We start from the raw sequence: 17,735 nt of genomic DNA, 5'->3' as shown, positions 1-17,735 counted from the left end.
ATATTCTTTTCAACTCAGTGACCCCTTCATTCAGGCATTCTCTTGGGTAAGCTGGGTTTTCTCTAACAAAAGAAACTTGCATACTAACAATTAAAATTGTGAATGATAAAAAGTAATTACTCAGTATTGGCTCTTTCAACGGTTTAGCCTGATTAATCAGGCTTTTCTCTTGGTGACCACGGAGGAAGGGTAAAAACAGCGAAAAACTCTACACCACAGCCTTCGGCGGCCAACAGGACACATTCCTATTTCATACACATCTTCACCAGGCAATTACACCGCCTCTCTCAAATTCAGACTTTCGCCTTTGGTCAACCTTGAAGAGCCGATCTTAATGCGGGCGTCGTTGATTTTATAAGCTTGGAACCTAGACTTTTACAATCCTAAAGTTTTTCTTACAGGAAAACCTTTTGTATTTGTTCCCACGGGAACTGAACTGACGGGAGGTTATTGAGAGTATAAGATGAACGTTGTCCTCTTTTTGAAAAAATAAACTCTTTTAATTAACAATTATTCCACGAGTGCGCGTTGGATATGAGTTGGCTATAATCATCTCATATCCAACAAGCGCGAGTGGAAAAATTGTTTTATTAAAAACGTCCACTTCTTCCCGACTTTATTTAATTTGCACAGTTACCATATTTGCAGAGCATTGGCTCATATACCATGATGGCTAATCTAATCAGAGCTCTAGAATTGCATTATCCAATGATTCAGTTTTTAATGATAGCGTTTATTTAAAATCCTTTAGAAACTAGTGCAAATAGACTAATTCTTCATTTATCCTAGAAGTATTTATTTAAGACAAATATTGTAAGATTTGTGTACTCAACAAATTGATACATATAATTAAGTAAATGAAATAAATGAACTATTCATCATTTTCTGGCAACTGCTCCGAACTTTATCGCAAAACAAAACATAAAAGTTAAAGGTACTAATTGCATTTAAAATGAAACAATTAATTATTTCATTGATATTACTTAAAATGATATTGTAACAATATTAAATGATGATCAAGACGTTTTTGCCTTCACAAATTCTCAAACTCATGTTAAAAGAACTTTACAGACATGAGGAGCAAGCATTCTTTATTTGATAAAGGTTAAGAATTTGAGCTCTTTTTAGGTATATTTGCAGTAGAGAGATTAAGAGTCACGTTTACGGCAAACGTCAGTTTCAAGTTGCGAATTTCTCAGAACAGAACATAAGCAGAAAAAAACAATACAAACCGAAGTAATAAACAATAAACGACAGTTAAAGGGAAAACTTGGTCACGTGGTAAAAATTCACGATTGCCGTTTGCCCTAACCGCGACTTTAAAACTCTTTTGCTCATGAGGAGTTCTTGACTATACAGTCACTTGAACAAAAGCTTCTATTTCAACACACTAAAATAGTATGAAGCAAAGCAGAGGAAAAACTAAGAACAGTAAGTGGTTGAAAAAAGCAAGGATTTAAAGGAACTGAATGATCGGTCGGTATGCTCCCTCTCAGCAGTTTTTGCCACTCTTTTTGCTCTATCCTCTATCAATGCCTGAATTTTTTAAGCAAAATATTCAGTTTCTGCAGAATCTGCAAATTCGTACAGTACAAATTCTTAGCGTTTTATTTATATTAATTTCATGATAATCGATTAATATATTAATGGCTTTCATCAATGCTGCATATCTAGTAAGATATATTATTTCTTTTTTATACAAGTTTGTCTAAATTGATAGATAGTTTTATTCAACATTTCGGATTAATTGAAAATTTTTGAATTTCTTGGTGTAGTCATATTCACTTTTGTTAAACTGTTCTGCAACGACAACCACAACAATAATTACAGAAACATGAGGTCATTGCTTGATATTGTCAACAGAAACGTTTTCAAGAAGAGTGCTAACTTTGACATAAAACTTAAAAATGTAGGGCAAGCAACCTTATTACACTTGCTTCAGATTCTATTAAACAGCAAAAATAAGCTAAAAATGTACCTGGTGTAATGTTCCACTAGATTTAAACTTTCATTGGAAGACCAATTGATAGTATAAAAAATGCCACTACTCCATTTCTAAAATATTTAAAAACAAATTGCACAATTCAAAAAATAAGCTATTAAAAAGAATTTTGTCCGCAGACACAAAAGCTCAAACTCGTAAATGTAGAAAGTGAAATGGTTCAGTCAATCAAGGTACAAATTGTGCTTTAGCAGAATCTCTGACAACGCAAATTTGATACTATTACTAATAATATTATTGATCTTGAATAAAAGTTATTGCCCATGGAAGTATGCCAACATGGTTCAATCGAGCATCCACCAGGCCAATGGTAGGGTGGTCTGTGCACTGTTTATCCAGGCACGCCAATGTTAACTCTGTATATTGTGTCTCCTTTGCCTTCAGTCAGCTTTCTGCAACAAACCCTAATACCTCCACTCTGGTGCACAGGAAATCTGAGGTCTCCGTGAGCTGCTCATTTCTAAATGTCTGACTGGGACCACTGTGTCCTCGACAGAGTTCATTGTCCAGCCAAATGGCATGATCACCCCCACTGAAAACAATAATGATGGTGATAATTACTTCAATGAACCGTTCCTCACACTTTCTTTATTCATAGCATTATTGCCTTGCATTGTGTGTTTGCATTCTACGTAGGTATGTTCACAATATTTTATATTATGTAAAGTTTTACCAGGGGCGGATCCAGGATTTTTCTTAGGAGGGGGTGCACCACTAACTGACCGATGACGTAAAAAATTTTAAAAGCGAATACGAAGAAGAGGGCTTTTGACTAGGAAATAACATTATGTGAACTGCTGAGAATACATATCAAACGATAGAGCAGATTTTGTATGTCTGTCAAGCGACTGCACAGTGTTAATTAGAAAGCGGCCGCAGGTCATCCGGGGGGGGGGGGTGCGCACCCCGTGCACCCTCCCCCTGGATCCGCCCCTGTTTACACCAAAATGTTATGCATTCAAGTTATTTAAATTTTTACTACAATGATTGGTAAAGTTACACATGCCGGTAACTCTGGTGACTTGTAAGGGGAGAGGGGAAATAGAAACTGACAAAAACAGAAAACTGCATACTGCACAATGATAAAAAAGGTGTACCTCTGTGAATAGACCAACACAGCAATACTAGAAACCGACTGAAGAAACAAATATGACACTCCTCAAAGCACTTTTAGTTTTAAAACAACAAACACCAAACCCTAACAAAAACAAAACCCAATGACTGCTAAGGAACGTAAAACCATCCCATCTTTCCTGGCTGCAATGCAGAGATGGTTGGTACTCTTTAAACTATTTTTCAGATCAAGAGAAGTGTTTTTATTGGTGCTGATTAACCCATTCGCCCCTGAACCGCCCGTAACCGCCCGTGCCGATCCAGGTCCTTTCTACCCTTTGTGACGTCATCAGTTTTAACGGTCAAGGACAACTTTCTTCGCTGACTTGTGCAGAGTAAAGAGATCTTTCAAACCATACCAGAATGAGCACAATTCAGTCAAGGACACCGGAGAAAGAAGCAAAAAACCACGTGACATTGACCTGAAAATCTCCATGAAAATCTTGTTCCATTACCCACCTACCTTTCCTTTCACCTAATCCTAAGATCCTAAAAGCTTTCCTAAAAACTCTTCACACCAAATTGAAGCCTACTAAATGCCCAGCAAGAGAAAAAAAAAATGAGGCAAGAAAAGCGAAAAAAGAAGGGAGGAGAGAAAGCGAAAAGTAAAAGTCAAGACTGCTGTGTCACTTTTAAACCCAAAAACTGTCGAAATTTTGCTTTCTGCGCATGCCCGAACTTCGCAACTGATATTTTGCATCTGGATCAGAAGGCCGCGAAGTGTACGACCTGTAAACCGGTTTGTGGTAAGTTTTAGCTCTTTATAGCACGACAGTGACCAGAAAACCACTCGACTAGCTTCAAAACGCGTTTTTCGGCAAAATCTCCAGGAGCGAATGGGTTAATTTTACAGACTTAATAGGTACTGATGACAACGTTATCTCAGGTTACAGCAGACTGATCAGTCTAACACCAGGACAGTCAATTGGTCTGGTCAAGTTTAGGTTTTTTTTACATACCCTCCTCCAACCATGAGGCTTTTATCATCTCCAGCCATAAACAGATCTGTTGTTTTGGATCCATCCTTCAGTAGTCCACTCCACAAATACCTGATAGGTCTGGGACTCAGTCGGAAAACAAAGCTTTCTCCAGTTCCAAAATAGGTCAGTGTCTTGGGTCCACTGTTTCGCTCACTCCAGCTCATGGTCACAAAGGTACCAATGATCTGTTGTCAGGAAAGATGCAAATTTGTAATACCTTGTAGAAAGCCTTCAATGTTCTGTAAATTATGTAGCTAGAGATAAATGAAAATTTAATATGCCACGTTGTTTGGTAACCTATAGTGCGGATAATAAGGCTTAATGACCGGCACCTCAGGGGAGGGGCACCGGTACACAGAACCCTTATAGTCCGGTGGCTTAGTGCAAAATTTTGGCGAGATCTATACAGAGCGGACAAAAGCACCAAACTTTGCATGGTTGTAGCTTAGGGCATGTTAGTCAATATTAGGATCGGTGCCCACAGCTACCTCTTCAGGATTTGCAGCAACTGCTCGCTGAAGTTCTTCAACAACCTTCCATGATGGGTGTCCTGTGCTGAAAATTGCAATCCTTTTTTTCCCCATTTTTTGATGAAAATCACATGAAAAAGGAAGTAGATGGATAAAGAAACTGTATTAATACTATTATTATTGAAACCAATGACTAAAACAAGTCAACATAATGATATAGCAACTATGATGTACCATGGTGGGTGCCCTGTGCTAAAAAAAACAATACCAATTCCTTTTTTTTTACCATTATTTTGATGAAAATCACATGAAGGACATGGAAATAAGAAAGAAATTGTATTATTATTGGAACCAATGAAAAAAACATGCCAACTAAATGGAAAATCCAAGGAAGATGTTTTCGGACGCGTACTCAGTCCCAAATAGCCTTTCAAGGTGGCGGCTGTGTCTTTTCATGGACTGTAAGTATCTACTAGAATAAATTGCCGTTTTTTAGGGGAAATTGTGTACAATTTGAATCACGACAGGTTTAAGTGAATTTTAAGTTCTTCTTGGTGATAAATTTGTTATCGAAAGCCACATTTTCTCTTCACATTTTGTGCCGATTATGAATGACTATACTGAGTCTATTTTCGTACTGGTTAAAATTAATAATAGTAAAAACAGCTTCTTTCTATAGCGCTCACATCCTGAGCACATGGTGCTTTACAATGTTAAAGAGGAAAAAAAATTATATCTCGAGCATGAAATAACATATATCAAAATCTATTTGCAATTCACAAAGAACAAGAGAAGGAAACAAACTAAGAATTCATCTGTTTTAAAATTATTTTGGCTTTAAAGTTTATATATAATGATAATAAGTCATGCAAAAAACTAAATATTCATTCTATAAGTATAGGTATATGATCTGCAGATATTAAAGACGTTTTACAAAAGTGTTGACTTACTCTCTAAAAATTGGGTAAAAAGGTATGTTCTCAGTCCTTTCTTTCAACTGGCTAAAGATGGGGACTTGCGCAAATCTAGCTAATGGTAGTGAGTTCCACAGTTTAGGGGGGCACACTGAAAAAGTCTTTTCCCCGTGAGTTTTCGAGGTTGTTCTAAGACCTGCTGAGATGCGGACCCGACAAGTTCCTGGAAGGCCTTCGATAACTGTCCGCTAGATAGCTATGTGGAAGGTTATTAAGTGATTTGAAAACTGACAAAATAAGTTTAAAAACAACATGATACCTAACAGGAAGCCAGTGAAAGTTAAATAAATGATGTGTTCGCAAAGTTTACGAGTCCGAGTAACGATCCTGGGGGCAGTGTTCTGAACATATTATTAAAAGTTCCTTCAAGTGCATTTTCCTACAACCATAGAGCAAGGAATTGCAATTAATAGTCTGTTTTAGATGTAATAACAGCATGCACTGCAATTTCGCTAGACTCCCGTGTGAGACACTTTCTTATCTTTGATAAGTTCCTGAGTTGGTGAAACGATGTTGTGCAAAAAAATGTAGAGACGTGTGCGTCAAACAGCACGTTGTCATCAAATACTACTCCCAGGCTTTGTTGGTGGTGGTTCTTAGCCTTGCATTACCCATAATGACGTCGCTAAAGGGTGGACGAGTACGGTACATCGACAAGATAAGCATGATTTCAGTCTTATCATGATTGAGTTTAAACTCGTTTCTACACACCAAGATTGAAATCAGTTGGGATCGTTGTCATATTTACCTAGGGTGAGAATCGAAAAGAGAGGATCTGAGAAACCCATTAATTTAACGGATCAATTATTTATGGAACGCTCCTTGACAATTTGCTAGAATTCAAGAAGGAGGACTGTGCCGTCTTGTTGCAATTAAGTTTCATATTGAAATCACTACAGTAGGAAACACGTTACTGAAGTGCAAAGTGGCATCAATCATGTCACCTTACGTCCAAGTAAGAAAAAGCAAACTAGAAAAGAGAAAAAAGAATATTGAAGCAGATCAGAAACAGCAAGTTGGAGATCGTGGCACCAAACGAGCTTGTAAGACTGACACTATAGTGGAACTGCAAAGTGCGTGCCTTTGTTTGTAACGAATACAGCTTAATATGAAGTTCAGCAAGTATAAAGAAATGTGTATCATTCTCCACTTCATTTGCTATGTACTCAGTGAGTTCAACAAATGCTCTTGATTTATTTAATTTCTCGTCTTCCTCGGCCTTCCAAGCTGCTCCACTTTTCTTCTTGCGTTCCTCTGACATGTATGCCTATTTCGCATGTCAGCCTTTTTAGTACATTTTCAAGGAGCGTTCTATAAATTAATGCTTGTACCGTTAAACCAGTGGGCTTCTCAAATCTTCTTTTGTTGATTCTTGGCAAATACAACAACGATCCCAGTTAATATCCATCCTGGTGTGTAGAAAACATCTCAGCTTCAGAAACCTTTAACTAACCAGTAAGTTAATAAACTCGGTATAGTCATTCACAATCGGCACAAAATATGAAGCGAAAATGTGGCTTTCGATAACAAATTTATCACCAAGAAGAGCTTAAAACTTCACTTAAACCTGTCGTGATTCAAATTTTGCACAATTTCCCCTAAAAAACGGAAATTTATTCTAGCAGATACCTACAGTCCATGAAAAGACACCTTCAAGCCGCCATCTTAAAAGGCTATTTGAGACTGGGTACGCGTCTGAAAACATTTTCCTTGGATTTTCCATTTAGTTGACTTGTTTTTGTCATTGGTTTCAATAATAATACAATTTCTTTTTTTATTTTCTTGTCTTTCATGTGATTTTCATCAAAATAATGGCAAAAAAAGGAATTGATATCTTTAGCACAGGATACCCACCATGGTATATCATAATTGCTATATCATTAAGTTGACTTGTTTTAGTCATTGGTTTCAATAATAATAGTATTAATACAGTTTCTTTTTTCATCTACTTCCCTTTTTACGTGATTTTCATCAAAAATTGGCAAAAAACAAGTGATTGCAATTTTTAGCACAGGGAACCCATCATGGAAGGTTGTTGAAGAACTTCAGCGAGCAGTTGCTGCAAATCCTGAAGAGGTAGCTGTGGGCACCGATCCTAATATTGACTAACATGCCCTAAGCTACAACCATGCAAAGTTTGGTGCTTTTGTCCGCTCTGTATAGATCTGAGCCTTTAGCCACCTGACTATTACTAAAAAGAATCTCTTCAAAATAATACCCCAAATTTTAATATCTTTTCTTGACGTTTACTTTTTGGGAAGGGACTGATGGAAATTTTTGACATCTAACAATATTATATTTTTCACATCCTATTCAAAACAGAACACTCTTATGAGCCACCTTAATAATTACTGTAGGTCTGAGGAAAAAATAATAAATGGCCCTTCTTGACAAACAACCCAAAATGAACCCTGAACCCTTACTAACATGAAACTCTTTAAAATAATACCCCATTCTAGAAATACCCCAATTTTAATATTTTTTTCTTGATGGGAAGGTTTGAGGAAAAAAAAAATGGCCCTTCTTGACAAACAACCCAAAATGTGATTATGGTTTCAATGTTATTGATAGGAGAGATTTAGAAAATGATTTGATCAAAAAGTTAAAAGGTAAAAGATTTTTAAGATACATTAAAAAAAAACATTTAAAAAGTGAACGACGTTTTGGTGCTACATTACGCCGTTATCAAGTTGAAAAGTCAAAAAGTATAAGGTGTGAAAGGAATATATAAAATTTGAAACAATACATAAAATATTTGCGGGTCCAATGGGTATCATTCCCAAGGTAAGAAACACAATAAGAGAAAAAAAAATTATGAAAGTGTCACATAAAATTGGTGCAAATGGAGTTGGCTTGCGTGTTAAGAGAAGGCTTGATGTCCTTTATGTCCTTTATGTATAACATCTCGTAGACTAAGCAATCAAACTTGCTGTTACATTTTCTCAGAACTTTGAAAAGATGGTCAGTATTTGTTCTGTTGTTGCCATGCTGTGTTTCAAGGTGTTTCCAGATGGCTGAATAAAATAAAACTCTTTTAGCCTTTAACTTTTTGATCAAATAATGTTATCAATCTTCTGTTAAATAAAAACTTAACAAGAGGCTGTTTTTTAGTACAGAACAGAAGCAAGACATTTGCTCACCTCACCAACAGAGGACTTGACTAAAAGTATTGTTTCATCATCAGCCTCACATTTGTTATATAGAGTTCGAATACTGATACATAAAAGAAAATGTTTATGTTTCACTAAAGTGAAATAAAGGGTTAATGACAACACATTAACTGTACTGTTAAGCTGTATAAACAAAAGTAATATTAAAGCTTGGAGTTTTATAATAAATTGTTACATTTTGACCCACTTCAGTTGTTGGGCATTTTAGTTTCTAATACCAACAGACTTTTATCACATTCCTGTAAAAAAGCACCAACTTGAAGTTAGGATTGATGAAAAGCAGTAAAACAGTTTTAAAAACTTATTTGCATGAAACTGACAATGAACCCAAGCCTCTATCTTGTTTCATTGTGGGTGCTCACTGGAGCTGAATGAAGGAAAAGACTAAAATAATAGTTTGACCTATCATCCCATAAAGTGAATAATGGTTAACCAATCAATCAATCAATCAATCAATCAGTTTATTATTTATTTGTTATTTTTATCTGAGACAGAAGTTTATGTTAAAAATGTACAACAGAAGGATAAGTCTGGTATAGTTAGCATATAAAGGGGATAGACAGCAATTTGCTAATTGAAGGAGAAGCATAAACAATGTTAAGAGGAATCTACAACATCCAGGGAGAGAGAGAGTCAGGCAGTACTTCCCTTGCGCATTTTGAGGAATCATAAAAAATTATAAATGAATTTTTTCCAAGATAAAAGTAAGAATTGGTTTGAAAAAAATAAATACCTGCATCCATCACTGTCTGTTGTAAACAAGCAAACAGGTTTTTTGATGCGAAGTCTGTCAGGTAACCATGAACATAATAACTCCCACTAAAAATTGAAAGTATTGGATAAAAACACTCACACACATGTATAACCAGTCAGATCTCCCTAGGAAAGTGCCTCCTAAATCAAACACAGTGCTGGCCAACTTAAACACAAAACTGCAATTTTATCAGCTGAGTTTGCCAAGGTGCTTTAGATGCCATAAAGGATTAAAAAGCTGATATTTTGTCCCACATCTGAAAGCAACTTGTTTATGACACTTGACACAAGCTGCACTCACATAGCTTTAAGTTCTGACTGGATCTTCGATCGACAGAGTTTCAGCATCTTCTGTGGCAATATAGTCAACTGTCACTGAATACCCAACTATAAGATGGACACCTCCATAAAATGGAAACATAGAGATGGTCTTTGCTGGCCTGAAGGACAAACACTTTTTAGAGGTGATCTCAACAGAGTTCCCTGGTAGGGTTCTACAGTCTCATCATCCCAACCAAAATTAATTTTCCCTCAATCCTGTTATTCCAGCAGTTTTTATTGGCTAATACTGGTCCGGAACATACGTTCAAAGGGCCTTACAGAGCTTCCAGATTCCCTCATCTAAGGATAGCCAGCGACAGACAGTGGGATAAAAAAGGTGGTAAAACAGGCTCTTTACAGGTTGTTATGGGCATTTTTGAGTGAAAATGCACAGATTTCTGCAGCATAAAAGAAAATATAACTCACTTTCCTATGTGGATATTACCCTTAACTGCATTTATTTCCTGAATCCAGCATCATAAAATCACTAAATCCCACATCCTGTTCATAGTTAAAGTCCTGAATGTTGCTTACTTTTCCTTTAAAACCAAGAGTCCTTGCCCCTGCCCTCAACAAAACCAAATCCTGGATCCCAAAGAACCAGTTTCACAGGGGACACTCTTAATAGACAAAGTATACATCTTAGCCAAGAAACTAGACAAGAAGGAAATAATATTTTCATGATTCCTACTGATGCTAAAAGGTTTTAAATTACGAACCTCTTGCTTTGTCAGCAAGTTGGAACCTTTGACAGTAAACAGGGTGAGCAGGTGCAGAGAATTCCATCCTTGTTGTGGAATGTTCAACATTCCATTTTCTAGTAAAGAAATATTGTTACTCTTAAGTTTTTCCAGTCGCTTCCTTGAAAGGCCTCTAATCCTAAAAGCTGTCTAAAAATAAAAGAAAAGAAAAAAATTAACAAGCGATCAAGAGATTTTTCTCTACCTCATGAAAATTTTTTAGTACTCTTATTAAATGCATGGTTTTTACTTTTGACTTACAAAATTTTCTTTGAATGTGAATACTGTTTGGACATTATTTTTGGAAAAACCTGTTTGGCTTTTCACTGGTATTTGAATGACTGGTCACATGAAGGGTTACTTTAAACTTAAATCCCTGGTACATTTTGTATCAAAATACATACTGTTCTATATTGATTTCTTTTGCAACAAACACGGAGAATCTGTTTTGGATGTTTTATCTTTGGTGATCATAACTTTTGTGTTTGATTAAGCAGTCATAAAATAAGGAGAAATTATGTAGATGCTGACAGGTCATTCTTTGATAAAGGTTAAAAGGTGAAACCATGCCAGGATTCACATTCTGGTTTACAGACTTGAAAGTGACCAATTTTCCTTTACTCCTTGCATGTTTGATGTCATGCAGTTAGAAGTAAATCCATCAGAGGGGTTTCAAAAATATGTAGATTGAACTTGTCAAAAACTTTGACACCTTTTATAAATTAATATGGCAAAAAACAAAACGCTATAATTTCATTGACAATTATTTACGATTGTAAACAAACAAACAAAACTAAAATTTACAAAAACTTAGTAACACATAGACTCATTAATAATATTAATGGTCCAATTTCAACACACAAAATTCATTTTTGGCTCCAAAGCTTCAGGGAAATAAAACAAAAGATATGTACTATTAATCTAAACCTCAGTGAGATTTCTTTTGTTTTGTTCCCCCAAGCGCTCAAGCCAATTGAGAATTCTAAATATGGAAATTGATCTATAAACCAAAAAAAGTTACAAATGCTAGGACACAATGGTGTGATTTACCTGAAGAAGCTTGTAGCCCCTCAGGGGCATTAGTGCAGCAAACTCTTTGAATAGATCCTCTAAATTGTTGTTCTCAGATGTTTCCGCTGCAAAAAAAAGTTATCCTTTATTGAACTAGGAATCTAACTTAAGATTAACAGCTTAGAGGATTTTATTATGGCCACGTATCCTTAAGGTTGACTCTTTCGCAAAGTCTTATTACTTAGGCTGCATTTTTTGTCACATTTAAGATCTTACACATGATTCAGTGAATTTAGGAAAAAAGTGGGGTGAGGAGGAAAGGGTGGGGTTAGATGAATTCCAAAGAAAACTATGGACACCTTGCTTAATCTCTGATGATCATAATTTCCACTAATATATTTGGACAGTAGCTGAATCACCAGCAAAAATTTCAGATGTTTAACTAAAGTAAGCCCCTGCAAGTACCATCTCTCAATATTATGCACTAGTGAACACTTTCTAGGTTATAAATTCAATGTTCTAACTCTTGTTCTAACAGACAAAAAGCAGCATCTTCAGACAGACTTTCATCTGCAGTTTCGCTGTTATCTTTTTTAGTTAAATTATTTATTCTGTTGTACGTCATCCAAAATTGATAATGAGATCAGTTCATGTTATCTCTACAATGCCAATATATTAAATATTTTCTACAGATTTTTTCCTCTTTACAGTTATACTGTATTATGGGTCTCGATATTAAGAACACTAAATTTTCATCCCCTGGCAGGCTGTCTGCTGTAATAGAAGTTGACTGTATTGCTGTTTCTCAGAAAGTTTCAACCTTTTTGCAAAAAATTGAGAACTAGACCATAGAAATGCTAAATGATTTAACTCTAGCTGTGACATCCAATACCTTCTTTGTCAATGAACTTTGCAAACTGGCTGAAGACAATCAACCCAACACGTATAAGAACTTTAGGACCTTGAACAAGAAAGCTGTCTACAACATACACCTGAAAAATAATACAAAGTAATAATTATTATTTAAAGGAACAATGAATAAATTCAGCTAAAGCCAAGTACAATCAGTATTATTTAGTTGTAGTAATTTAAGCTACGTAGCTGTCTGAAGGGACAGGACTAAGCAGAATCTAAAACTTGAACAGTTATATATGGAAACAAGAAATCAACGATCCACCCACACAAGATTAAGACTACATTCACCCAAATAACTCTAAACCTTGTCTGCTAATGACATTAACCATTGACTGTATAAGAGCCTCGTTCACTCATACTCACCAAAGTCCAAAAATCAATGTAATGAAACATCCAGATTAGCCAGTCAGGAATGAGAATGGTATTTTTAGGAATTTTCTCCTCTGTCTCACTGAACTCTTTAAGCTGTTTGTAAGATGCCATCTGCAATTAAAAGTTAAACACACACACACCTTGGTTTCAACATTGGCTCTTAATATATTAAACCAACTTCTTTAAAATGACAACATTTTAACTAAAAATTCAGAAACACCTCGCACATCCACATCTTAAGAAACTGAGTTTATTACAGGAAAGTTAATCATTTGATTATTTTTACATGTAATATTTATTGGTAAATATTTTCTAATACTAGTTTATAATCATACAATATTTTGTTCAACTTTACGTTACATGTTATAAGAGTATCACATAATATTAATTTTCAGTTTGCTCTACAAATTTCCAATGTTTGACATTGAAAGTGAAAAGGTAAAACTTTCCAAACAGTAGAAAACTAAAGTAAAAGGAGAAAGACAATTTAACTTACAAAATAGGACTTCAAGGAGTCTTGGAATGTCTTAGCCATCACTGCATATGCCCTTTGGCTTTGATCCAACATAGATCTCCTGGAATTCACCAGGGCAGACATGCATGCATAACACAGATTTTCATCCATGAAATGAAGAAAAAGTGATGTCAGAGGAGGTACTAAAGGAGCAAACTGGACATCAGGGTGCATGTGAGACAAAATATACAGGATTTTTAAACAGGTTTTTTCCCCATCTGACGACAAATGGTAAGTTGGGACATTTCTTTTGCCATTGAAAATTGTTGAAGGTATACTGGATGGTACTTGAATACCTAAGGAGAAATTGTAACAAACTTCATGTTATTATGGAAAAGATGCCCATCTTCTAATGAATGCCTCTCTCCAATTATTGCCACTCTGTAATTAACCCGCCTTTTGCTCTTTAGTTTTTTAAAAAAAATAGCCAAAGTATCTGTTAGAACAACTTTGTGAATATTTCAAAATATACTTTTTCCTTATAGGCAAACTTGTTTGGCTTGATTACAGCTCAGTCAATTCCAAAATAATTGTCCATTCCCTTAGACATTTGCTAAGTTGAGATTTCTTATGGTGAAAAATGGTTTTTATTTTAAAGTTCATAGTATGGTCTCTGGTGGCATAATTGCACATATTTCATCACTGACGAAAAAAACAACAGAACAGCTGTTGATGATCTGTAATTCAAGTAAGACTACTTATAATGTCCTGAGCCATACCCACTTGGTTGATATTTGTGTGTGTGGAATGGGGTGGTTTAATATTGGCAGGGGGGTACTATGGCAAAAGAAACAAACTTCAGATTTAGATTTCCCAAGGTTGGCATCAGAAAACATAATATTATCAAATCGACAAAAATTTTCCATTGCATGGTCCATCATCTTATCAGTCATAGAAATGACCTCAAAATGTTCAAAATGCAAGTGGAACTAGGAACCACAGGTGAGTGATTTTACTGCAGAGTTTTGAACATTTTGATGCAGATGGCGATAATATGGCTTGGATAGTAGCTTCACCATGCACAAGAAGAAGATTTAAGAAGGCTAACATACACCCAGGATGGGTTATTTACAGAAATAATGTCAATCTTACCCATATCATCAATCATTTCTTCATAATAGTGAGGAGAGTTTAGAATTATATCTGCTCCGCCACTTGCATCTTTCCAAAGTTGAGACCTAAGTTGCAGTAGAACACCTTGTCTTATTAGCTTCTTCAATTTGTCAGTCTCATCATGCTCTGGATATTCTAGCCATTTCTGCAGGGTTTCCTTAAACTGATCTTCTGAATATTTGCCCTTATTATAGTATGGACCAATAGAAGAAGTGGAAGATCGAGAAGTCCTTGAGGCCTTTCTTGATGTTTTTGACGTTCTAGAGTCCTCTCTGTATAATTTTCTGCTCTCTAGTGAACTTTGAACCCACTGAGAGAAGTAAGGAGCACTAACCTCACATAATTCCATAGCGATGAATTTAAAATTAAAACGGTAACAGACGTCGATGGTATATAAAACCGGTAAAAACAATAAATATTAGGTTTATACAACACTTGTCGACTATTAATATTTTGGCAGCAATTTCATCTTCTCGCGTTAGCTTGCGTGACAACACCGAATTTTGTGAAAACAACGTTCCTCATTCCGTGCTGTTAGAGAGATGCTGTTGGTCTAGTTTACTCACGTGAATCCGCACATACAGACCGCTTATGCTGCATCATGAACCAACCACCTTTTTAACCCAACAAAGACGTTTGTATCGTCCATGTTGACAAGTTCAGTCCCCCGTTGGCCAAGAGCCTGGGTTCCACAAGAAGGTTTCAGGAACAAATCACGAGCATCAATCACGAGAGATCACGAGCAAATCACGAGCACGAGTTAATGTCCCTGTTGACCTGAGCATGTACCTTCGCCCCAGGCCCCTAGGCCTTTCTTCGTTTTTATCATAAAAGATAAAGATTACATTGTCAATTTCTCCGAAAATAAGCCCCGGGGCTTATATTTTTCAAAGGCCCTTTTTGAGGGGCTTATATTCGGAGGGGCTTATGTACGGAGGGAAATTTGCGTTTCAAAATCGATTGGGCTAGCTTGTAGTGGGAAGGAAATTTACCATTTTTGCTTTGTTTTACTTTGTATTCGAGAGCAAATTCCATGTACAAGTCCCCCGGGGGGCTTATATTTGGAGGGTTATACATGGAGGGGCTTATTATGCTTATTATCGGAATTTTACGGTACTTTCTTGGACTGAACAAAAGGAAGTCCAATGTATTCGCTCGAAACGAAGTTGGGCAAACATCTTTAAAACCCACAATTTACTTGAATATCCTCAAGTTCTGGCAACATGTAGAAGAACTACCCGGGAAAAGCATTGTAGCCTGCGTCGCAATCGTTTGCGTTTGGTTTCGGAGGAAAGAAAGACCGAGGAACGGGATTCTCGGCTTTGGCCGCTCTTTTGCTTGGGCCATTTTGACTTTTGTTCCCCGTTCTTTGCTCCTAAACCGCAAGGAAACGCTTGCTACGCAGGCTAAAAGCATTACGAAGCAGTGCCTCATGTATATATATTTTTGAAATATCAGGAGCCTTTAACATACTCGTAAATGCATTTTTCGCTAAAAAGTCATTTCCTTTTTTACCTTTTTTTCCATTTATTTGTATATATATATTGTTTACATACTAATAAATGCATTTTCCCGCTAAAAAGTCATTTTCTTTTTTGACCATTTTTCAGTTTATTAGTGTTAGTATTATAATAGTTTAAATAGTTATGTTTAACTTTCACTGTCAAAGTTTTTGCTAAAAATATTTTTACTAGTACTAGTAAAGTTTTAAATACGCTCACAGTTTTGCAAAGAAGGAACAAACGCAACAGGACTTGATGATATTCAACAAACAAATAAATTAGAGCTATCTAAATTAACACAAAATATTCTTAAGATAGCTAAAAACTGAAATAAATAAGAAACTAAAATTTTACTCTTTTTTCAAACAAGACAACAAGAAATCTGAAGGCAACAATTTATTATTAAGTATTAAAGTTACTGGCGGTTTTATAACCGGCAAGAAGAAGTCCACAACCAAAAATCGCCAAAAGTTATAAGTCGCTTCTTCTTCAATTATCTTGCTGTTGATAACGCGGGTCAAACAGCAGATAAAAAGCACACAGGCAGCACGATTTTTCCTTTCCTTCTTCTGGCGCGCAAAACCGGAAAGACGTTGGGAGATGATATTTTTCTGAACCAGCCAGAAAAACTCATCTGCTGACAGGCCTTTTCCTTCATACGATTCTTTAACTGCTTTTTTCTATTCTCCTTTTAAGCTGAAATTGATGCCTTCTAACGATGAATTCCCGTAGAGAAATCTCATCACGCTTCCAACGACATAAGTTTAGTTACTCAAATGGCGTGATGCGGAGGACAGGGTAGCTTCTCTTCAGTCAGGGATTCTTCTGTTCTCTGAACCTGTTTTCAAGGGCCAAAATTTTGGTTTGGATGTACAGTCGACTCCCTAACCCTGCTGCACTTGCTAGCTCGAACCCTGCGCTAACTCCAACTTAATTTCCTTAATTATAAGTAGATAGCCGTTGTTCTCCCTAAATTTTAGCTCAGCAGGTAAGGGACCATTCACAGCCGGTAGGGCAAAAAATATGCACCACAGAGGTGTACGTTTTCGGGGACAGGCGGGTAGTGCAGTGCGGGAAATGGCCCCGATCTTGCTGGGAAATTTAGGAGCTGAGTTCTCTGAAATGTCATACAATCAATTTAAGAACTACTTCACGCAAATCGGCCGTTGTTAACCTTACACAACAAATTAAACGATCACAACTTGCGTATTTTTTAAAAGTACTTCTTTAATTTTAGTAAACTTTCAGGTCATTGCACTAGGCGGTAAGAAGTGTTGCTTCAGGCGGTAAATTTTACCGATTACTGCCTGACATAAAGAACACCGTGTGAACCCTCAATAACTCGAGCCTCCCACTAACTCGTAATTTTGGTTTCCCTTAAGATCATTTCTGTATAATCTTACCCTCGATAACTCAATCTATGTTTTAAGCGCTTTCTTAATCAAAACAAACAAACAAACAAACAAAGCATTGCAGTCCAAAGCATTGAATTTACTTAAAAACTTCTGTGCCAACCGTGTATTGTAAATTCTTTTTCTTTTATGCCTTTTTTAAAGTCCAGTTCAGATCCCGGTTCAGATACAGTACGTGTCCAGTCCTGTATAATGATCAAGCTTTATTGTTGTGTAATTCCTGTTTCAAAATATCTTTATCAAATATCTCTTAATTTTCTGGTTCTGCCCTGCTCACTGTTGGTAGAATTAGCAACACAGTGAAATATAACAGTCTCTGTGGACAGTGCTTTACTACAATTCAGGGTCGGCCGGGGGTGGGGGGGGGGGGGGG

At 36.3% G+C, this 17,735-nt stretch overlaps 1 protein-coding gene across 1 annotated transcript; it reads right to left on the bottom strand.

Annotated features, from left to right (window-relative positions):
- Window positions 1–2,298: 2,298 nt before the first annotated feature.
- On the bottom strand, window positions 2,299–15,138 carry LOC140933961 (TBC1 domain family member 24-like). Its single transcript, XM_073383642.1, has 10 exons — window positions 14,428–15,138; window positions 13,318–13,631; window positions 12,813–12,932; window positions 12,427–12,526; window positions 11,574–11,659; window positions 10,503–10,673; window positions 9,443–9,528; window positions 8,680–8,752; window positions 4,075–4,280; window positions 2,299–2,534 (listed from the first exon to the last, which is right to left on the bottom strand). The coding sequence occupies exons 1-10, from the start codon at window positions 14,795–14,797 to the stop codon at window positions 2,387–2,389; spliced, it is 1,674 nt and encodes a 557-aa protein (XP_073239743.1). The 5' UTR covers window positions 14,798–15,138; the 3' UTR covers window positions 2,299–2,386.
- Window positions 15,139–17,735: the final 2,597 nt, after the last annotated feature.

This window comes from Porites lutea, chromosome 4, assembly GCF_958299795.1.
Source record: "Porites lutea chromosome 4, jaPorLute2.1, whole genome shotgun sequence".
Classification (NCBI taxonomy): domain Eukaryota; kingdom Metazoa; phylum Cnidaria; class Anthozoa; order Scleractinia; family Poritidae; genus Porites; species Porites lutea.
This window is presented reverse-complemented; position numbering and strand designations above follow the sequence as displayed.

Coding starts and splice junctions, on each gene's coding strand:
- LOC140933961 (XM_073383642.1), bottom strand. CDS start 14,797: ATGGAATTATGTGAGGTTAGTGCTCCTTACTTCTCTCAGTGGGTTCAA. Junction 8,753..9,442: donor ACAGACAGTGATGGATGCAG/GTATTTATTTTT, acceptor TTTATGTATCAG/TATTCGAACTCTATATAACA. Junction 4,281..8,679: donor TCAAGTCCTCTGTTGGTGAG/GTGAGCAAATGT, acceptor TCCTGACAACAG/ATCATTGGTACCTTTGTGAC.